A 15,703-nucleotide genomic window follows, 5' to 3' on the forward strand; every position below is an offset into this window, starting at 1 on the left:
ACAGACCTTTTTTGGCAAAGTAATGTCTCTGTTTTTTAATATGCTGTCTAGGTTGGTCATAACTTTTTAAACAGAACCTAGAGGCCATTATTTGATTTCCCATAGCACACATTTCTGTTCTGACAGTGTTGCTTAAACTAACATGACAGGCATTCTCTGAATGGTTCCACCACCAGATATAAAAACTTTGTTGAGCTGATGATGTTGAGAAGAAATAAGATCTGGACTAAATCTTGACCATAATACACGGTCATTTTTATACTGGGCTTAGCACAGTGACCCCTCACTATTTATTAAAAAAAGAAACCATTTTGGGCTCTTTGATCTGGCATTTCTGAGGGAACTGCAGCAAGAGTCTGGTACGAACAATGGTCTCGATTTTCTTCTGAGATAGAATCTGAGTCACAGAGTCTGTCTGAAGCTCACTCTGCCCCTGGCTACTGCAGAGGGTGGCCAGGGGGTGCCCAGCTGTGGCCCCACCACAGGGCTGCAAAGAGAACTCAGTGATGCAGGGCCAACATGGGCCCTGAGACAGCTGTGGCTCTGTTCCACGCCTCGAGGTGCTCCCCTCCACCCTCCGGAATGGAACACCAGCCATGCTCATAGCATGAGGGGCTAAAAAGAGGTTAATACCCTGGAGACGGCAGTTTCCTAAAGTTTGCCTAAACGGGATTAGGCAACCTGGCAACCTTGACCACTTTAGGGGGCGGAGTGGAGACCAAAGCCCAAGGGAGTGGTTTGAAGAGTGACCAGAACAGGCGCTGGGAACGTCTTGGGAGGACAAGTCTTTTCAGAAGCCTGGCTGTGAAAGGAGCATCTCCTAGAGGCCATATGAAGTCTCAGGAATGTTTTAATACTTTTATTTTTAATGTTTTAATATTTTAATATTTTTATTTAAAATATCATTGATTTACAATGCTATGTTTGTTTCCGGTATACAGAAAAATGATTCAGTTGTACATACATATTCTTTTTTATATTCTTTTCCATGATAAGTTACTGCAAGCTATTGAGTATTGTTCCCTGAGCCACAAAAGTAGGTCCCCATTTATCTATTTTATCCAACATAGGGGTTCCCTTGTGGCTCAGCTGGTAAAGAATCCGCCTGCAATGAGGGAGACCTGGGTTAGTATTCTGGCCTGGAAAATCCCATGGTATTATATCCCAACATATAACATATATTTTATATATGCTAATCCCTGACTCCTAATTTATACCTCCACCTGCTTTCTGCTTTGGTAACCAGAAGTTTGTTTTCTATGTCTCTGAGTCTATATCTGTTTTGCAAATCACTTCATCTGCATCTTTTTTGTAGATTATACGTATAGGTAATATCATATGATATCTGTCTTTCTCTGTCTGACTTACTTCAATTAGTACAGATCATCTGTAGGTCCTCTGGGAAATTTTTTAAGATGAGACATTCAGGAGCGTGTTTGGATACTGATGAAAATGAGCCAGTAGGAAGGATCATTAAGGGCCAGATGCTCTTTCTCCGAAGGGCCATCCCTGACCACCTTGGACACATGCTTTGCTCAGGGGTGATGCACTGTCCCAGACTGAGACACAGCCGTTCCCAGAGCCCACGTTCTCCCTGCCTCTGCTTTTCCTTCCTCAACCTAAGATTCTCCAAACTGGAAGGATGGATCCTTCCACCCTTGAATAGGAGTTGACTGATGTAGCTTAATACACCAAAAATCATTCAATACATGTATCAAGATTATAGAGAAATGCATATTTAGACCCACGCTGTCTTCATCCTGCATTTTTCTCCCAATCGGAACTCTCCTTTCCAGAAACATTTGTGCTTTGGTAATTTCTATAGATCAGGGTATAACTTTTTTTTTCCTTTCTTTTTTAAAAATTAATTTATTTTAATTGGAAGATAATTACAGTATTGTGGTGGGTTTTTCCATACATCAGCATGAATCAGCCACAGGTACACATGTGTCGTCCCCCATCCTGAACCCCCCGCCCCCCTCCCTCCCCACCCTATCCCTCTGGCTTGTCCCAGAGCACCAGATTTGAGTGCCTTGCTTCATGTATCAAACTTGCACTGGTCATCTATTTTACATACAGGAATATACATGTTTCAATGCTGTTCTCTCAAATCATCCCACCCTTATAGGAAAGGGGGAAAAAAATCTCCTTTTACAGCTGTTCTCAGTGAGAGGCAGATAAGCAGTTTGCATTTCACAAACAGCCAAGTCTTTTCTTTCAAACACACAAGCATGGGGGCACATACATATACTACTGTGATTTAAAAAAAAAAACCCACATTATTGATAAAGTATACTTGTTTTAATCACAATATGCATCTACATTCAGTCTAGAATATAAAAATAATTTTCTTACTGAAAAGATTTCTCTAATATTTCTTGGTCAATAAATAAACTATTATAACCCACTGTCAAATGAGCTCTAGAATTAAAGAAAGAAAATATGGGGATTTTCAACCTTTCAACCTAGAAATAAAAAATTTATTCCTTTTGGGGATATTTCTTTGTCATATCAGCTCCTAAGGTAGGTCTCAGCAGGTATATGCTATGAAACATAATAACATAATTAAAGGTAAATTAATTAAAGGATAATAAAAATGGAAAGTTTCTTGTTTTGATTTCATTTATACCCTGGCCTGCTCTACTTTCAAAGAACCCTTCAAAAGATCTAATTTCAGTCTTTATAGGACATATTTTATAGAGCTCTTGTGTTTGCTTTTTCAAAATATATTTATTTTTCATTGAAGGATAATTGCTTTACAATATTGTGTTGGTTTCTGCCATACATCAACATGAATCATCCCTTATGTTTATTTTTAAAGTTTCGGTTCAGTTCAGTCACTCAGCGATGTCCAACTCTTTGCGACCCCTTGGACAACAGCACACCAGGCCTCCCTGTCCATCACCAACTCCTGGAGCTTGCTCAAACTCATGTCCACAGAGTCGGTGATGCCGTGCATTTTAAAGTTTGGGGTTAATAAAAATGTTCTAAAAGGAACCGTGATAGCTGCACAACTCTAAATGCGGAGACCCATTGGATCATATGCTTCGAATGTGTGAATTGTATAGTATGTGAATTCTATCTCAATAAAATTGTCAAAAAAAAAGGAGCCTCAAAGACATGCTTGCTGCTGCTGCTAAGTCGCTTCAGTCGTGTCCGACTCTGTGCGACCCCATAGACGGCAGCCCACCAGGCTCCCCCGTCCCTGGGATTCTCCAGGCAAGAACACTGGAGTGGGTTGCCATTTCCTTCTCCACAAAGGCATGCTTAGAATATTTTAAAGAAGGTTTAAACAAAGTTGAAAAAGTGAGAACCATCGGATTCCTTCTCGGAAAACCCTGACTGAAGTCCCGGTTTCTTCACTTCCTGGCTTTGGGAGTTTGGTCAATAGGCAAATAATGTGCTTTACCTAACTACAGATTTCCTCATCTATAAAACGGGGATAAGTCTACTACAATACCCATCAGATCAGCTAAATAAGCTGTTGATGCTAAAGGACACACATGTGTATGGATGGATAAAAAGGTACCACTCTACCTCAGGCACTCAATAGAGATTTGTTGAATTACTGTATGCACATTGCCTGAATAAGCACCGCCTGTGGTTTCTCCAGCATAAGAAGCAAGCTGAAATGTAGGCAATAGGTCAACACAACCACACTGGTCAGATTGTGGTCAGAGATATTTCATTGTTCACGTTTAAAAGTCAGGAGAATATGAAACCTTAACAAAAATGGTGTAGCTTAACCAAACTGAGAACCAGGCAAAGAGACCAACAACTTCTGGAGCTGTTAGCACTCTGGGCTATTTTTTTCAACTAAAATAACCGTCACTTGGGCTCCATCTTTTATATTGAGAGCGTCATTCATTATTTTCTCTGTCTGCTTGTCTCCAGTATTCACATAAGGGAAACGAACCTTATTTCTTGAAGGATTCCTCCATCTTAGATGTTGAACTGGGAATCTGAGAATCAAAAGCTAAATTCGGCAAGTTGCCCTTAAAACTATGATGGCTTTATTTTTAACATATAGCTAGGAAAAAAAAATATTGATTCAAATGAAAAATAAATCTTTAAGCCTTACCTGATTTCAGAAATAAGAGAAGTAGGAACACCACCGCCTTATGTTCCATTTTGGGACTGGCCGGCAGCGTCCCGAGAACACTGTGTCCCAATCCCAAGATGTTATTGACTTACACGAGAGGAAACGCGCCCACAAACAAGATAATCACACAGAGTTAATAATTTTCCCAGAGGCCCACTGCCGCTGTGCTCTGAGGGTTCAAACATTACCTGGACGGGAGGATCTTACAAAATGTTGACAGCGGAGTCTGCAATAGATGCTGGGAAGTGGTGGAGACTGCCCACCCCCACCCGGCTGCCCCAGGCTGCTCTGCCTCCCTGCACAACGCAGCCCCCAGCCCATCTTTGCCACTTACTCTTCTTTCCTTCCCTCTTCCTTCTTTCACTTTATTTTGGGTAAAACAAAAATTACGACAATAGCTAACATGTGCTGAGAACTTTCCTATGCCAGACCTCCTGCATAGTTTCATTCAAGCTTCAATACAGCAATACTGGGGCTTCCCTGGTGGCTCAGTGGTAGGGAGTTCACCTGTTACTGAGTTCAGGCTTGCTCTGCCAGCCGCACGACAGGCCAATGAATCAGAGAGATGAGGGGTTGAGGCAAGGAAAAGACTTTAATCAGGGGGGCCGGGCTGACTGAGAAGATGGCAAGCTAGCACCTCAGAACAGCCGTCTTGTCAGGCCTGGTTGCCAGATCCATAAAAGATGGGTCCATAAATGACGGATCACCTCCAGAGAGGTGAGGAAGCAAGGTAGAAAGACTATTCAGTCCTTGCAAATGTCCCCTAGAATGGCAAGCCTCAAGCAGGAGAATGTGTTCATTTTACTTCCTTTGATTCAGTTCAGTCGCTCAGTCCTGTCTGACTCTTTGCGACCCCATGGACTGCAGCACGCCAGGCTTCCCTGTCCATCAGCAACTCCCGGAGTCTGCTCAGACTCAAGTCCATGGAGTCAGTGATGCCATCCAAACATCTCATCCTCTGTGCAGTTCAGTTCATTCGCTCAGTCGTGTCTGACTCTTTACAACCCCATGGACTGCCGCACGCCAGGCCTCCCTGTCCATCACCAACTCCTGGAGCTTGCTCAAACTCACGTCCATCGAGTCGGTGATGCCATCCAGCCACCTCATCCTCTCATCCCTTTCCTCTGTCTCTCAATTCCTTACAGTCCTTTGCAGGTGGGTGGCTCAGGTTATCTCCCTGAGGCAGGCCATTATGGATGGTTACAATAACAAAAAAGGTTGCACACATTGGCAGGCGTGTAACCAGAAAGGGTTAATTCCAAATTTACATTGGATCACAGAAGCAGATCCAATGTAAATCTGGAATTAACCCTTCCTGGTTACACGCCTGCCAATGCAGGAGACGTGGGTTCGATCCCTGGTCCGGGAAGATCCCACACGCCACGGAGCAACTAAGCCCGTGTGACACTGCTGAGCCTGTGCTCCAGAGCCCGGGAGCTGTAACTACCGAAGTCCACGTGCCCTAGAGCCTGTGCTGCACACAAGAAGCCACGGCAACGAGACGCCCATGCACTGCCCCTGGAGAGTAGACCCCGCTTGCTGCAACTAGACAGAAACATGCACAGCAACAGAGACCCGGCACAGCCAACAATAAACAAAAAAATTATATTAAAAACACAAGCGATATTACTATCATCCCCACTTAGGGCGACAGGCTGAGCAAGTTTAACTTTCCAAGGTCACTTGGCTCACAAGGGATGAAGCCAATGGACACAGTCTACTGAAAGGCATAAATGTCCATTTCCTGCTTTTTTTCCTGCTGTGGATGGTGGTGGTATGCTTTTTGCCCCCTTTCAACTCTTGTTAGCTGCACGAATACATTTGGTTCTACAACTGTTATTGTCTGAATGAGGTTGCCCTCCATGTCCTTCTGACTACGGGTTCTTTGTCACCATCGCAATACAGCAGCACTGTAAGAACACGGGCAAACACGAAGCAGAGGCTATTGGCCTCATTCCCTGCAGTGGACAAAGAAGAGGAAAGAGGCATGTGTTGCTGAGGTGTAGATGGTGTGGCTGGATGCAGGCCCCCCTTATGGCTCGGTCCCTCGGGGCTCAGCTTCACAGGCACAGGGCAGGCACAAAGAGAAGGACTCCCCTAGATTGTGTGTGGAAATCCCACACCGACTCTCTGGGAGGAATGCTGGACCATGCTTTTGCCCAAGATGGTAAAGACAATTAACTCTCCATCGGTCATTTTCTATTTGAAAGAATGGCAAAAGCTGAGGGAAGAGATAAAGAAAAAGATCATCTCAGTACAGTATAGCAGGTCAAATAAATTCTGAGATGTCTATTATCATGGAGTTCAATTCATTCAGTATGTACTGACCACACAGTAGGTGTTAGATTCTTCTGTACTAAGTTGCTTTAGTTGTGTCGGACTCTTTGAGACGCTATGGACCCTTCAGGCTCCTCTGTCCATGGGATTCTCCAGGCAAGAATACTGGAGAGGGTTGCCATGCCCGTCGGGGATTGAACCCATGTCTCTTGTGTCTCCTGCAATGAGAGGCACCTTCTTTACCACTAGTGCCACCTGGGAAGGCCTAGATTCTTCTAGAATTGAGCAAAAGGTCTCTATCTCTCTTCAAATCACAGTCTCTACCCTCCCCAGTCTACACCTAAAGGAACTCCAGTAAACTTTTGTACCCAAGATGTGTGAAGACCACTGCTACACTTGTGTGTTTGTGGGGGTGGGGGAGCACTAAGGATACCAAGTAAGAAACAGGCTCTGCCCAGCGTGGGGCCCGCAAGCAAGATCCACTCAGGTTCTCATAGGAAGAGAAGAGTTATCCTCCCCTCCCGGCATTAAAATGATGAATTCCTCGAAAGTACCTTGAACACAAGGAAAGGGCAAGTTCACAAGGGGAGTGGGGTAGAAGCCCCTTTGTTTTCACCTGCATCCACCTGCTTGAGGTGGAAGTTGTGGCCGGGTGACATCTGCCCAGGGGAGATGGCACGGACCTCACGCTGCCAGCCTGATGTGGCACCTGTTTCCTTTCCCCACAGACTCCCCAGCTTCCTCCAGCCCTGGCTCAGCTCCTCTCAGCCCAGGCTCTGCCCTCTGGGAACTGTAAGGTAGCTCATTTCTTTTAAAAATTGTTTAAAAAATTATCTTATAGAAATATAGCTAATTTACAATGTTGTGTTAATTCTTACTCTACCATGTCATTTCTTTATCATGGACATCTCTGCATTCCCCTCCCCCAAGACCATGTCATTTTAAAACAAAAAGGCAGAAAATTAATTCATCTATGAAGGGATTCCCTGGTGGCTCAGATGGTAAAGAATCTCCCGGCAACGCGGGAAACCCGAGTTCAATCCCTGGGTTAGGAAGATCTCCTGGAGAAGGAACTGGCAATCCATTCCACTAATCTTGCCTGGAAAATCCATGGATGGAGGAGACTGGGAGGCTATAGCCCATGGGCTCACAAAGAGTCAGATACAACTGAGCAACTTCACTTTCTTTCACTTTCATTAAGGGCCCAAAGTATGCCTTCATCACTTCAAGGGTTCATCAGTTCAGTTCAGTCGCTCAGTCATGTCCGACTCTTTGCAACCCCGTGGACTGCAGCACGCCAGGCCTTCCTGTCCATCACCAACTCCTGGAGTTTACTCAAACTCATGTCCATTGAGTCGGTGATGCCTTCCAACTATCTCATCCTCTGTCATCCCCTTCTCCTCCTGCCTTCAATCTTTCCCAGCATCAGGGTCTTTTCAAATGAGTCAGTTCTTGGCATCAGGTGGCCAAAGGATTGGAATTTCAGCTTCAACATCAGTCCTTCCAATGAATACTCAGGACTGAACTCCTTTAGGATGGACTGATTGGATCTCCTTGCAGTCCAAAGGACTCTCGAGAGTCTTCTTCAACGGCAGTTCAAAAGCATCAGTTCTTCAATGCTCAACTTTCTTTATAGTCCAACTCTCACATCCATACACGACTACTGGCAAAACAATGGCCTTGACCAGATGGACCTTTGCTGACAAAGTAATATCTCTGCTCTTTAATATGCTGTCTAGGTTGGTCATAACTTTTCTTCCTAGGAGCAAGTTACTTTTAATTTCATGGCTGTAGTCACCATCTGCAGTGATTTTAGAGCCCAAAAAATGAAATCTGTCACTGTTTCCATTGTTTCCCCATCTATTTGCCATGAAGTGATGGGACCAGATGCCATGATCTTAGTTTTCTGAATGTTGAGTAGTTTTAAGCCAACTTTTTCACTCTCTTCTTTCATTTCATTAAGAGGCTCTTTAGTTCTTCTTTGCTTTCTGCCATAAGGGTGGTGTGATCTGCATATCTGAGGTTATTGATATTTCTCCTGGCAATCTTGATTCCAGCTTGTGCTTCTTCCAGCCCAGCGTTTCTCATGATGGACTCTGCATAGAAGTTAAATAAGCAGGGGGACAATATACAGCCTTGACGTACTCCTTTTCCTATTTGGAACCAGTCTGTTGTTCCATGTCCAGTTCTAACTGTTGCTTCCTGACCTGCTACAGATTTCTCAGGAGGCAGGTCAGGTGGTCTGGTATTCCCATCTCTTTCAGAATTTTCCACTGTTTGTTGTGATCCACACAGTCAAAGGCTTTGGCATAGTCAATAAGACAGAAGTAGATGTTTTTCTGGAACTCTCTTGCTTTTTCGATGATCCGGTGGATGTTGGCAATTTGATCACTGGTTCCTTTGCCTTTTCTAAATTCAGCTTGAACATCTGAAAGTTCACCGTTCATGTACCATTGAAGCCTTGCTTGGAAAATTTTGAGCATTACTTTGCTAGCATGTACAAAGAGTGCAATGGTGCAGTAGTTTGAGCATTCTTTAGCATTGCCTTTCTTAGGGATTGGAATGAAAACTGACCTTTTCCAGTCCTGTGGCCACTGCTGAGTTTTCCAAATATGCTGGCATATTGAGTGCAGCACTTTCACAGCATCATCTTTTAGGATTTGAAATAGCTCAACTGGAATTCCATCACCTCCACTAGCTTTGTTTGTAGTGATGCTTCCTAAGGCCCACTTGACTTTGCATTCCAGGATGTCTGGCTCTAGGTGAGTGATCACACCATCGTGATTATCTGGGTCATGAAGATCTTTTTTGTATAGTTCTTCTGTGTATTTTTGCCACCTCTTCTTAATATCTTCTGCTTCTGTTAGGTCCATACCATTTCTGTCCTTTATTGTGCCCATCTTTGCATGAAATGTTCCCTTAGTGTCTCTAATTTTCTTGAAGAGATCTCTAGTCTTTCCCATTCTATTGTTTTCCTCTATTTCTTTGCATTGATCACCGAAGAAGGCTTTATCTCTCCTTGCTGTTCTTTGAAACTGTGCATTCAAATAGGTATATCTTTCCTTTTCTCCTTTGCCTTTTGCTTCTCTTCTATTCACAGCTATTTGTAAGACTTCCTCAGACAATCATTTTGCCTTTTTGCATTTCTTTTTCTTGGGGATGGTCTTGCAAGGGTTCATAGTAAGTTTATTTTTGCATTTGAGGCCAATTTGCAGAATGCTTTCACAGTGTGAGTTTATTAGGGTATACCACCTAGGAATCATGTTATCATTCATCTGAAGGTGGGGGTCCTTTCTTTATTCGACCTTTTCCTCCTGTTTGCTGGCTTTTGTTTCTTAGTCTCTGGGACCATGAAATTAGATGCTTATCAGCCCTGAGCTCTGGTGAAGAGATAGCAGGGCTGCTCAGCGAGCACGGGAGTTAAAATGTAACCTGCCCAGGAGCACTTTCTAAGCAAGACCTGAGTGACAAATTCAGCGGTCAGCAAGGTGGTATTTCTTAATTGATTGTCCTTACGGAAACCAACATGTTTATCTGTTGTTTTTTTTTTTTAAAGTGTCTTCACTGGACATCTCCTCATTAGACTTGTTATGTGCTTGCAAAAAATATCAACAGAGAAGATAGTAACTCCCAGATAATTAACCAACCCACTCTGAGTCAGCAGGAGAGGCACCCAAAAATCAAAGCAAGCAGAGAGAAAACAGGTCATCCTCTCCATCTCTAAAACTCATCATTCACTAAGGTAATTACAACAAAAGTCCCTTTTCACAGTATTTGAAGAGACGAGACAAGCCGAAAACATTAAAGTCTTTTAAGAAAAAAAAAATGAGGGTGCATAAAAGCTGGTGAAATCTGAGCAACTTCTGTGGACTATCAATACCAGGCAATTCCTGGTATTGATAATAAACTAGAGTTAAGAAGATGTTACCTCTGGGGGAGACTGGGCGGCTCGGAGATGGTTATGCTGGATCTTTCAGTAATATTTTCGTAACTTCTTGTGTGTTTATAATTATTTCAAAGTAAAAGATAAAAAAGTTTATGCCTATATTTTATATATTTAAATATATGTATATATTTCAGTATACTTAGAGATACATCTGTATGTTTAGATATATGTTTGTATTTGGTATATGTGTATACATTTGGACATAGTACATTATTTGGATATGTGTGTATATATTTGGATATCATGTACTTAGTCACTCAGTCATGTCCAACTCTTTGCGACTGCATAGACCGTAGCCCCCAGGCTCCCCTGTGCATGGGATTTTTCAGACAAGGAGTACTGGAGAGAATTGGTACCTCCTTCTCCAGGGGATCTTCCCAACCCAGGAATTGAACCTGTGTCTCCTAAGCCTTCTGCATTGTGAGCAGATTCGTTACCCTCTGAGCCATCTGGGAAATCTCTCATATTTGGATATGTGTGTACATATTTGGATATGTGTGTATATATTTGGACATGTATGTACATATTTGACGGAGAAGGCAATGGCACCCCACTCCAGTACTCTTGCCTGGAAAATCCCATGGATGGAGGAGCCTGGAAGGCTGCAGTCCATAGGGTCGCTGAGGGTCAGACACGACTGAGCGACTTCACTTTCACTTTTCACTTTCATGCATTGGAGAAGGAAACGGCAACCCACTCCAGTGTTCTTGCCTGGAGAATCCCAGGGATGGGGGAGCCTGGTGGGCTGCCGTCTATGGGGTCGCACAGAGTCGGACACGACTGAAGTGACTTAGCAGCAGCAGCAACAGTACATATTTGGATATGTGTTATGTATTTGGGCATATCTGGACATATTTGGATATGTGTGTATATATTTGGACATTTATGTACATATTTGGATATGTATTATGTATTTGAGCATATCTGTACATATTTGGATATGTGTGTATATATTTGGACATGTGTGTATGTATCTGTATATATATGTACATATTTGAACATGTCAGTACATATTTGGATATATATTTAAGAGGACCCAGGATGATGTAAATACTTCCATAATATTAGAGAACTCCCAAAGTACAGAAACTTGCTCAGGGGAGAATCTCAACTTATATTTCTAAAGTGGGGAGCCTAACCCCACCTTTGACTGATTTCTGTGGGCTCACAAGAAGGGTGACTGAGATGACAGGCCCTCTCCCTGCCTCCACGCGCCCCGCCTCCAGCCCAGACATTATTCAAGCCTCACTGATGCCTCTGGCTCAACAGCCGCCACACACACGTCGCCCTGCAATCCAGAGCCGTCGGCACTCAGGCCGGCTCGGGCCTCCCGGGTGCTCAGGGAGACCATCATCGCTGCATGCAGGTGAGCCACCCACCAACAGAGGCCCCAGCAGCTCGCCTGGACCCCAATAAACCACCCCTTCCTCATCTGCGCATCCCCGCCAGACCCACCCTGCGGTAGAGGCGCCCCGAAAGGTCCCTGAGGGACGCGTGGAGCTGGGAGGCGGCGGGTAGGAAGTGGGGGGCAGAGTTTCGAGGAAAGTGAGCCCTGATCTGGGCCGCGGCCTTCAGTCCTCGCCGCTGCAGGGTCTGCAGGGCGGCCGGCGCGGTGCGGAGCGCCAGGGACACGGGGAAGCCCTCCCGGCCCCCCGCGATTCCCCACCTGACCGGGAGGGGGCGGTGCGCGTCCGCGGCTGGGACTGCGAGGCCGGCCCGCAGCGGGAAGGACGCTCGGCGGCGGGAGGAGCGAGACCCCGCTTCCCGGGAAGCGACCCCGACTCTAGAGGATGAGCGGGAGGGGTGAGAAACAGGAGAAGCCTGTTCTGAGCAGAGAAAATGAACGGGCAAAGTCGCAGAGGCAAGGGTCCCATCCAAGAGATGCAAAGCCCTTCAGGCTGGAAATCAGAAAACGGAGATGAGCCGGAATCGCATCTACACCCCAGCAAGAACGACAGGGACCCTTGAAGGGTCTTAAATTGAAGGAGTGTCCTCATCCTCCTGCCTCAAGTGTGGTCAGCAGAGAAGGAAGGAAACTGAGACGGAAAGTCGCACAGTCGTGTCTGACTCTTTGCCACCCCACAGACTTTACAGTCCATGGAATTCTCCAGGCCAGAATACTGGAGTCGGTAGCCCTTCCTTTCTCCAGGGGATCTCCCCGACCCAGGAATCCAACCCAGGTCTGCGGCAATGCGGGCGGATTCTTTACCAGCTGAGTCTCAAGGGAAGCCCAGAAAGGAAGGAGGTGACAGATTAACAAAGTCCGAAAGCAGACAGGGCATGGGCAGGGCGAAACAGAAAGGGCATGGGATCGGGGAGGTGGTTAGAAAGTAGAACTGACAAGGTTTTGTGACTGATTGGATCTGGGGGCTGAAATCAAGGCTGGTGCCAGGGTGTCTATCTTGGTAGAGAGGGATGTCTTCATCGAGAAGGAACCCAGCAAAGAATGAGATGGGCTTGCTTGGAAACATGTTACCTCTGGGAGCTTATGAAAGTCCCCCGTTGCAGTTGCCCAGAAGGCAATTGGATATTTGGGTCTAGAGCAGGCTTTGGCAAACCATAGGCCATGGGGCAGCTTCCTGGTTTTGTAAATAAAATTTTACGGGCACACAGCCCAGCCTGTTCATTTACTACTGGCCACTGGCTGCATGTGTATGACAATGAGTAGATGCGACTGAAGCTGTATGCTGGCTAGAGGCCTATAAAATATTTACTACCTGCCTTTTTGCAGGAAATGTTTGCCCAGGGAAGCGGTGTGGGCTGGAGATACAGAATCGAGTATATAACACTGAAACAAGGGAAGTGGATTAGGTCACCCCGGGAGAAGAAAAGAGGACCTGGGATGGAACAAGGTATTTTCCACATCTTCGTTATCCATTCAGCTGCTGATAGACATCTGGGTTGCTTCCATATCCCGGCTATTGTAAACAGTGCTGCTATGAACATAGAGGTGCAAGTATCTTTTTGAATTCGAGTTTTATCCCAGTATATGCACAGTAGTGGGATTGCTGGGTCATATAGCAATTTTATTCCTATTTTTTTTAAGGAAAAACTTTTTAAAAATTTATTTTTAAGGAATAAAATACTCTTCTCCATTGTGGCTGGAGAATTTACATCTCCTCAACAGTGTAGTCGGAGAAGGCAATGGCACCCCACTCCAGTACTTTTGCCTGGAAAATCCCATGGATGGAGGAGCCTGGTAGGCTGCAGTCCATGGGGTCGCTGAGAGTCAGACTCGATTGAGCAACTTCACTTTCACTTTTCACTTTCATGCATTGGAGAAGGAAATAGCAACCCACTCCAGTGTTCTTGCCTGGAGAATCCCAGGGACGGGGGAGCCTGGTGGGCTGCCGTCTATGGGGTCGCACAGAGTCGGACACGACTGAAGTGGCTTAGCAGCAGCAGCAGCAACAGTGTAGTAGGGTTCCCTTTTCTCCACACCCTCTCCAGCATTTATTGTTTGTAGATTTTTTTAAGAATGGCTATTTTGACCCATGTAAGGTGGTTCCTCTTTGTGGTTTTGACCTGTATTTCTCTAACAATTAGTGATGTGAGCATCTTTTCATATGCTTATTGGCCACCTGTGTGTCTTCTTGGGAGAAAATGTCTGTTTAGGTCTTCTGCTCATTTTTTGATTGGGTCGTTCGTTTTTTTATTTCTCTTTGTTGCTGTTGTTGGTATTGAATTGTACGAGCTGCTTGTATGTTTTGGAAATTGCAAGTATTTTCTCCCCATCCGTAGGTTATCTTCATTTTGTTTATGGTTTACTTTGCTGTGCAAAAGCTGTAAAGTTTAATTAGATCCCATTTGTTTACTTTTGCTTTTGCTCCCTTTGCCTTGGGAGACTGACCTAAGAAAACATTGCTGTGACGTGTCAGAGAAAGTTTGGCCCGTGTTCTCTTCTAGGAGCTTTACGGTGTCGGGTCTTACGTGTAAGTCGTTAAGCCATTTTGAGTTTATGTTTGTGTACGGTGCGAGGGAGTGCCCAAGGGAGGTCTTTTGAGGGGATGAACAGTCAGCTAGAGAGCAGTAATGGTGGGGTGCTGGGAAACCAAGGAGAGTGAGACTTTGTTGACGGTGGGAGTGGTCAGCAGTCACATATGCTTCTGAGAATTCAAGTGAGATGTGCTTGTGTGTCCCAGCAGGTAAGAACATATGGGTCACAACACCCTATGCAGCCAAATCTCAATGGCCAAGGCTCCAGACAAAATCCACTCTGCCCACCAGTCTCACTAAATATATACAGACCCCAGGTGGCACACTGATAATCTGCCTGCCACTCCAGGAGGTGCAGACGACAAGGGTTCAATCCCTGGGTCAGGAAGACCCCCTGGAGGAGGAAATGGCAACCCACTCCAGGATTCCTGCCTGAAGAAGTCCACAGAGGAGCCTGGTGCGCTACAGTCCATGGGGTCACAAAGAGCTGGACACGACTGGGTGACTGAGCACAGCACACAGGAAAATAGCACGTTTTATTCAACAAATTCCTGACCCACCTCTGTAATGCTTTTGCCCCAACATGAGTGTTCTTTGACTGAATCTCCATTTAACAATGGTTTTGTAACATCACATTTTATGAGAGAATAGAAAAATCATTCATTCTTTCTCGAGCATTTTTTTGTCGGTAGATTTAAAAACTTTCAAGTTCATAACTTATTATTGGTAATGAAAGACAGCTTTTAAGGATTGTTGTAAAATTTAGGGAGGCCACCATGAAATTACTTTTATGTATGAGCTGTAAGATTTGGAATACTTCCCAGGACTTTCTTCTAGCTTGATGCCTTTCAAATCCATGTATCGTATCACATTAGTGAGAGAAAAAGAAATCTGCTAGGTTAAGACTCGGTGGACTCTTATCTCAGTGGAAACCATCGGGGAAGCCTCCTAGTTCAATGAGTGGGATGGATATATTGATTTTGGGTTCAAGTATCATAAAGAAGTTGTTTGTTTGATGTCTGGAGAGTTTAGGCAGAAGATGGGAGACAAGTATATAAACTTTGCCTGGAAATGGGTGAATTATGTCCTAAGTGTGAGGGTGGTAAAGGGACAAGACGCAGGTAATGACCGTGTGGGACGGCCCCCTCATGAGCCCCGTGGGGTTGGTGACATTCCGTTCTGAGAAGATGACACAAAACACACTTTGAACTCTCCAGTGATCAGTTTTTTCTTTCTTTCTTTTTTTAAATGAACCTATTTGCATGGGCTTCCCTGGGGACTCGATAGTAAAAAATCCACCTGCCAAGCGGGAGATGAGGGTTTGATCCCTGGGTCCAGAAGACTCCCTGAAGAAGGAAATGGCTTCTTCAACCCACTCCAGTATTCTTGCCTGGGAAATCTCATGGACAGAGGAGGCTTTCAAGCTACTGTCCATGGGGTCG

General features: G+C 44.9%; 2 protein-coding genes across 5 annotated transcripts in view; one reads left to right on the plus strand and one right to left on the minus strand.

Annotated features, from left to right (window-relative positions):
- The window catches only part of PLG (plasminogen), a 47,700-nt gene extending 43,461 nt beyond the window's left edge, over positions 1-4,239 (minus strand). The window contains exon 1 of the mRNA XM_070796489.1: positions 4,082-4,239. Coding sequence (XP_070652590.1) covers positions 4,082-4,130 — 49 coding nt within the window. The 5' untranslated portion in view covers positions 4,131-4,239. The remainder of the gene's footprint in view (positions 1-4,081) is intronic.
- Positions 4,240-11,495: 7,256 nt separating this feature from the next.
- Positions 11,496-15,703, plus strand: part of MAP3K4 (mitogen-activated protein kinase kinase kinase 4) — a 149,253-nt gene continuing 145,045 nt past the window's right edge. For all 4 annotated transcript variants that reach the window (XM_070795605.1, XM_070795606.1, XM_070795607.1 and 1 more), the window contains exon 1: positions 11,496-11,691. In XM_070795605.1, coding sequence (XP_070651706.1) covers positions 11,511-11,691 — 181 coding nt within the window. In that variant the 5' untranslated portion in view covers positions 11,496-11,510. The remainder of the gene's footprint in view (positions 11,692-15,703) is intronic.

Source organism: Bos indicus, chromosome 9 (genome assembly GCF_029378745.1).
Source record: "Bos indicus isolate NIAB-ARS_2022 breed Sahiwal x Tharparkar chromosome 9, NIAB-ARS_B.indTharparkar_mat_pri_1.0, whole genome shotgun sequence".
In the NCBI taxonomy this organism is placed as follows: domain Eukaryota; kingdom Metazoa; phylum Chordata; class Mammalia; order Artiodactyla; family Bovidae; genus Bos; species Bos indicus.